This window comes from Arachis ipaensis, chromosome B06 (assembly GCF_000816755.2).
Source record: "Arachis ipaensis cultivar K30076 chromosome B06, Araip1.1, whole genome shotgun sequence".
NCBI lineage: Eukaryota > Viridiplantae > Streptophyta > Magnoliopsida > Fabales > Fabaceae > Arachis > Arachis ipaensis.
This window is the reverse complement of record NC_029790.2, coordinates 5664341-5671911: the sequence shown is the minus strand read 5'-3', so window position 1 is coordinate 5671911 and position 7571 is coordinate 5664341. Positions and strand designations below refer to the sequence as shown.

Here is a 7571-nt window from a genome sequence, read left to right as displayed (position 1 = left end):
GACGGTGGCAGTTGTTCTGGTAGCTTACTTGTGTGGTTCGAGGTTGAAAGGCGGGGTTGATGATGATGAGTACGAGGCCATTCCCATTGAAAACGCAGTGGGACCGGAGAGTTTTGCCTTCGACCCTCGCGGTGGTGGCCCTTACACCGGCGTCTCCGATGGTAGAATAATCAAATGGGACCCTACTCTTAACCGCTGGCTCAACTTTGCCCTCACCTTTTCTCCCACCAGGTACAAATGCCATCAACAATTCTTTATGCTCTATAATTTTTATTTTATTTTTTTAGCGAGTAATAATTATCTCGAAAGGACAACGAGGTTTTAAGAAAAAAAAAAAACATCCAATTTGATTTTTGATTTTTTTTGGATTAATTAGTTCTAGTGCCAAAAAAATAACATTAACTTTTTTTTGATAGTCTCATTGTCTTTTTGAAATAATTGTCAATGCTTGAATTAGAATTTTTTTTATTAAAAATGTCGTTGTCTTTTAAAGTAATCGTTTGTAATCGTCACAGGCTGTTTTGAATTTTTTTTTCTTTTTTAGTTTAATTTTAATGATCGCTCATAGTATAAAATCCTTATGACAAGTAATTACTTTTATTAGTATGCAAATGTAATAATGTAATATATAAAAAAGAACTTTTTTACAAAGAGGGGCTAATAAAATTTATTATTTTGGACTAGTAATTAATTAGTAATATTTAAAAATTAAAATAGTAAAAAATTATTTTTTTATAACAAATTTTTTGTTTTTTAATTAATTAGCTTTAATTGACTATCTTTTTAGTTGATTTTCTAGCGGCACAACTCGTATATTATTGAATTTTTCTAATTTTTACTTGCTTCTTAATAATAATTAATCTCAAGTAAATATGTTAGGGTCAGTTTGACAGTGTGAGAAATTAATTAAAGTAGTAATAATTTTTTACTCATTAATGTAAAATACTGAAATATAAATATACGTAAAAATAAATTAAATTATATATATTTATATATAAATATATAAATAATTAATTTTAGTAATTGATTTTAGATATAATAATATTTTTGTTTCTAAAAGTATGGTTAGCCTTAATCATGTAAGTGAAAGGAAATACGTGGCGCATTGGTTTCCCCTGAAGGAAAACTTTAGGCTAAGTTGACGTGTGGTATGAGGAAGCTAAGTATGATGCGCATACCAAGACGCAATTAAGTTATAGATAAGATACGCAATTAAGCTATGGTGATGCAGTTGAGACTTGAGACTTGAGACTTGAGATGTTTTGTTGGTTGCAAACGAAGAAAGGGATGGAGAGTGTTTTCTCTTTCCTTAAATTATTAGATTTGTTAGCTTTCACTTTCTTGCCTATTCTTTGCTTATTAAACTTGGGACATGCATGGCCGTTACTGTTACCGTTAATAACTCCGCAACTGCATGTTGCAACAACCTTATCACTCACTTCATTCTCCTCACTCATACTATACACAACATTTAGAATTAACATTGAAACGTGTGCTTTTTATATAACTTATTTTTTATTTAAAATTTACTATAAGGGGCAAAGATGATGATGAAGAATCTGAATCCGAGGAGTGTGGAGGATCAATTGAGGAGCAGAAGAAGAAAGAACACATTTGTGGGAGGCCACTTGGTTTATGCTTCAGCAACCACACCGGTGAGCTTTATGTTGCTGATGCATACAAGGGTCTCCTTGTTGTTGGGCCTCATGGTGGCGCTGCCTCTTCACTCATCACTTCCACCTTCACCAACAGTTTGGATATTGATCAAACAACTGGACTAGTCTACTTCACTACCAGCAGTTCAATATACCATAGAAGGTAACACTAACTTACCACATTTACTAGTATTCAAAAGTTTATCGATGTTTGTGACAGTTACAAACAAGAGATTAAACTGGAATGCTAAAAAAATCGTAATAATAAAGACATAATATTCTATATAATAATTGTAATGAAAATTAATTGATCCTAATATATTATGAGAGTGACATGCTAACAAAATTGCAGGAATTATGTATCTTTGATACTAAGCAAGGACAGAACAGGTAGGCTAATGAAATATGACCCACAAAGCAAAGAATTAACACTTGTCCTAAACAATCTGGCATTTGCAAATGGTGTAGCATTAAGCAAAGATGGTGACTATATTTTAATAGTAGAGACTACAAACTGCAGAGTACTCAAGTATTGGCTAAGCACACCAAAGGCTGGAACATTGGAACACTTTGCAGATCTTCCAAGTTTCCCAGACAACATCAAACGTAGTCCAAGAGGGGGATTCTGGGTTGGAATTCACTCAAGAAGGCAGAGACTTATAGAATGGATTCTGTCATATGATTGGATTGGAAAAGTACTAGTTAAGGTTCCTTTGGACATTACAAGGATATATTCATATTTGGCTAAGTTGAAAGGGAGTAGTGGAATTGTAATTAGGCTAAGTGAGGAGGGTGATGTGTTGGAAGTTGTTGAAGGTTTGGTTGGGAATTCTATTAGTGAGGTGGAGGAAAAAGATGGGGTCTTATGGGTGGGTTCCATAGATACACCCTTTGCTGGAAAGTACAAAAGGATAGTAAAGTGAAAAGGGATATAAGATTTTGTTCTTTTACATTGAATCTTGCTGACAAGTATTATTATATAGGAAAAGAAAGTGAGAACAAGTCATATGCAGGGAACTCTGAAGTTCAAAGTGACTCAAAAAAGTCCAAGTTATTATGACATTGGAATCTTCTTTGTAAACAAAGAATCTATATTTCTCTTGGACAATGACGGCCATGGCCCCCAAATATTTTATAAAAGCATTAGTAACATGTAGATAAAAAGTGAAACTAATTCAATTAATTAGTTAGTATTATGTTCTTCCAGCAACAATTACTTGTGCTCAATTCTCATGTTTTACCAGGAAAATGCTGGAATGGACTTAACAACTTAATAAATTCATATTTAATACTAACATAATCTAATTATTACCCATCACTTTGATGAAAAAGAACTAATTAAATATAACAGAAAATGTCTACGTCCATATAATTTTTTCATCCAAGCTATTCAAGTAACTTCAATCAGACGCGCCTCTCCAACCCCCTTACGCGTTTATTATACACGCACCTCATATAACGTAAATTTTGTTCTCTTCTCGCGTTTTCGTTCTTCAACCAAATTCCTCTGTTCGCATTTTTCTTCTCTGCTCGCATTCTTCATTATTGATCTGCATTGAATTCAATGTAATAAGCTCCGTCGTTTTTCTTCTTCTTCGTTTTCTACTTCGATCTACACTTCTGAATGAAAACAATGAATAATTCAACTTCAAATCAGTCGAATGAGACTATTACGTTGAGACAGCTAGGAAATGATTGCTACATGCTATCACAATAATCTTAAATACTGAATAAAGTAAAAGGAGGCCACCGAACCGAACAATGCTCATGGAACAAGAATAGTATTTCTCCTCCTCTTCCTCCTCCTCCTTCTTTCAAATTCGTGCACATAGGTTCTTATTCTGCTTCTGCTTCTGCTTCTACTTTTTCACCAACAACACCAACATTTTGCTCGGTTAAGTGGAGTTGCTCATTTTGATTCACTTGATTGTTAATGTATTCAGTTGAGTCCTTGTGCATGCAGAAATATTTTTCTTACTGATTGAATGTTTATCACGTTTTATTCAACACATGATTGTTGTTCGGTTCAATGGTGTTGGTTATTTCGGTTCACCTGATTGTTATGTGTTCAGTTGACTTCTTTTGCATGGAAAAATGCTATTTTTGATGATTGAATGTTTATGACGTTTTATTCAGCACATAAATGTTGTTTAGTTTAGTGGAGTTGCTCATTTTGATTTACTTGATTGTCAGTGTATTTAATTGAGTCCTTGTGCATGTAAAAATATTTTTCTTTGATGATTAAATGTTTATGACGTTTTATTCAGCACATGAATGATGTTCGGTTCAGTGGAGTTGGCCATTTCGGTTCATTTCTGTTCTGCACAATTTAAAACTCTTCCTCCTCACCTTCTACTGCTTCTTCACCAGAGAGAGAGAAAGAGAAAAAGGCAAAAAAAAAATACAGTAGCAATAACAACAAAAGAAAAAAGATAAAGAGAAAACAGGTGAAGAAGAAGGAACGCGAAAAAGAAGGAGGAGAATGAGGAGGAGGAGAAAGGCGAATCTTTGTTGCTGTTTTTGTTCGTTTCTGGTTGTTCCTTGCCAAATCTTCCCGCGATTCTTCTCCAGTTGTGGTTTTCGCAAAAAACGTGACTGAAGTTTGAGTGATTTTAAGAGAGATTCGAAGAGAATGAGCGGTTTTGTACTGGGGAAGAAGTAACGTTTTTTCATAATAAGCGTGAAGTTACGAGAGTTTTCCAGCACGTATTTTCACTCGTCATTAATGTGCTCTATTTGGACTTAGGCCAACTTGATTATATGGTTACATGATGTGTAGCGCGCCCACAGTTTAATTGTATTCGTATAAACTAATAGAAAATTTGTAAGTCTTTAATAAATTGGATAACCTTTTATCTATTTTTTTTGTCATCCTAATAACAAACTTAAAAATAATTAATATAAATAATATTATGTAATTTTATCTTAAACTTTTTGCTCCCCTAATAATTTTGTTCAAGCTCCGTCATTGGGTATGACATTAATATTTACAAGTTATTTGATGTCAAATAAATTGTTAAAGGCGTAAACATGACAACAACATCTATTAGTAAATACTTATTTCTTGTACACAGGAAGAATTAAATATCTTTTTAAGATAATTAATCACTTTTTTTTTTACGATATTCTCTTATTTTGCATATTAAAAATTAATCTATTGTAGATTTGATGTTTATTTATAGGCTTATTATTAGTTAATAAATTGCTAAAGTAAAATTTAAACATTCAAAACTTAAAAAGTAAATAAATGAGCTCACTGCTACACGAACCCAATTAGTTCAATTAATCACTTTATTTAAGAGTTAGAACAGATTTACCTTATCTTGGGCTGAATTGTGATGGATTATTAATGAATAAGAATCCAAGGACCAATTACATAGGAAAACTCTCACGCCAACATTGGATGGACAACATAGGATTTGGTACTATAAAAACTAAAAAGAGTCAATCAGTTAACTCACTCAATGTCCAAAAATAAATACAAATTAATTCTCTCCAGTATTTTGGGCTTTTCTTCATTTTGTAAACAAAAACTTGCTCAACAGTCTTTTGGGCTTTTCCCCATTTATAACCAAAAACGATCCTCACGAGTCTAAATTGACCAAAGGCCAAAAAAAAAGTCTAAATTGACCAAAAAAAAAAACATGTCACCATATATATAAATTTTTAAGTAATTCTCTTAAGTATCTTCGTACTTTTTAAAGGGTTCACATCCTCTAAAATTTGAATTTCACTTTAGAGAGTAAAGTGTGATCTCTCACCATTTATTTTATAGGTAAGACCAAGAATAAATATGAAAGAGAAACTATTCAAGGGTAGAAGATCACACTTTACTCTCTAAAATGAAATTCAAACTTTAGAGAATCCAAATCTATTTTTAAATACCAAAGTTAAATCATTGAATGCCAAAAGAATGTAAAAATTATGAGATCTAACATAAGTAAATCCTACAAGCTTCATGGTGAACTCTCTACTCGTTGAAAGGCTAAGCAAAATGTAGTAGTCATGAGCTTAATCCAAATCACTATCATTATCTGAATTAAGTTTGATTTTTAGCGCCACCGTTTCTGTTGGTGCGCCAAGAGGTAGACCTTCCACCACCACATATATTTTTGGTGTTATAGTCAATGGCCTATTTAAGCCACAGAAGTTCCTGTATTTTCAAGGCACATTTGAAATCGAACAAATAAAGACAGACCAAGGCACAATAATCTAAATAATAAAAGAAGTAGATGAATTAATAAATGATCATTTAATTAATGTGTGTTCTTTTATGGTGTTGACAAATAAATATATATGATCCATATTCCATAATGGTAATAACGTGATATGCTAAGTACTAAAGTAGTTTTTATTTGATATCCATATAAGTTAACAAATTTTATCATAGGTTTATATATTTAAAACTAAATTAACAGGGTTTAACAAATTGGTATTACAATTACAAGTCTTGTCCAAAAGGGAAGAGTTGGGACTAAACTTGGGAACCTAATGTGTTTGAATTGATTTTAGGGTTAATATGTTTAAAAAAAAAAATCAAATGGATCAATACCTATTCGTTTTATTCGAATTCACTTAATTAGTAAATTATTCGAATAAAATCAAAATAGTCTATTTTTAAATGAGTCTGTTAGAGATATAACTATTAATGTTATTTTCTTCTATCAACTTAAGTTTTTGGAATGAGTGATTTCATGATATGATATCAAAAACTTTCTCCTATAAGCTTAAACTTTTGAGATGAGTGGTTTCATGATAGAGTCGTAGTCATCTTTTTACTGACTGGACTCGTCTCTTTTTACGAGCAAATTAACTCATGCGTCCGCAACTCATTTTGACAACCCTAACCATGAATGATATTTTTTATCTTAAAAAAAAGGGAGGGGGGTGGGTGTAATTATACACATAATAACGCGGCAAAAGTAGTCCCACTAATTTGTGTTCAAAAATATGATATGCAAAATCGATAAACATTTTAGTAGCCAAAATAATTGTGATTCAGATTTGTTGGGCCCTCCTGGGTTTGTGTTCAAAGGGCCCACCATTCAAGTTTTTGTGGACGAAAACGGAATAACCACAAAATATTTTCACATCCCACGCCCCAGCTATCTATAAACATTACACAGTGCTTTCTTTCTTTTTGTGGTCCATTATGTGAAGAAATATGGTTATTGGTTCTTTTTTCTCTTTTCAGTTCAGTGCGACAGTGCCACTACCAAGCTAGTGTAATCAAACTTCCACAACACTTCTACCATTTCAACCCAGCTTTTGAATTGAGCATTGCATGAAGAATCTTTATTATTTATATCACAACATACCAATAAAACTTTATATAGTCTTTTTAAAAATTGATAAAAGCATATAGAAAGAAAGAAATTTATATTATATCCATTGTACATATCAAGAAAACTGGATAAAATAATTATTGTAAAAGTTAAGGCTCTATCTGATGCACAATAAAACATTCCAATCCTCATACATGCCATACTCTCATAAATTGCCTTACATGTTTGAAGCGTTACTCTCGCCCCATAAACAATCATTGCTTTCCTTTCAATTCATGAAGAAAAAACACCAAGTTGCTGACACATAAATTTATGTGATAGAGAATATAATATATTCCTTAAGAAAAACAAAATTAACAACACGTGTCCAAGAAAAAGACGTTGGTGGCCTTAACGTGTCTTTGAGGTTGAGGGCTTTGAGGAACAACAAATGAATCAGATGCCATTTCATGTATTCTTCTTATTAGGGACCCCACTTGCTTTCCCTTCGATGATTTTGAAGACTCCTTAACCATATGCTCCTTCAAATATCGTGAAAATTTAACTATCAACGGAATACTTTTTTGAGCTATTGTATCTGTATACTTGTATACCGGATACATTTTGAATATAATATTTATTTATATTGTTT

General features: G+C 32.2%; 1 protein-coding gene across 1 annotated transcript; it reads left to right on the top strand.

The window, feature by feature from the left end:
- On the top strand, positions 2 to 2868 carry LOC107646304 (protein STRICTOSIDINE SYNTHASE-LIKE 2-like; the record flags this gene model as incomplete). The annotated part of the gene is made up of 3 exons (XM_016350496.2): positions 2 to 231; positions 1537 to 1818; positions 2008 to 2868. Coding segments are annotated over 3 exons (1083 nt in total), but the record flags the coding sequence as incomplete, so codon positions are not given.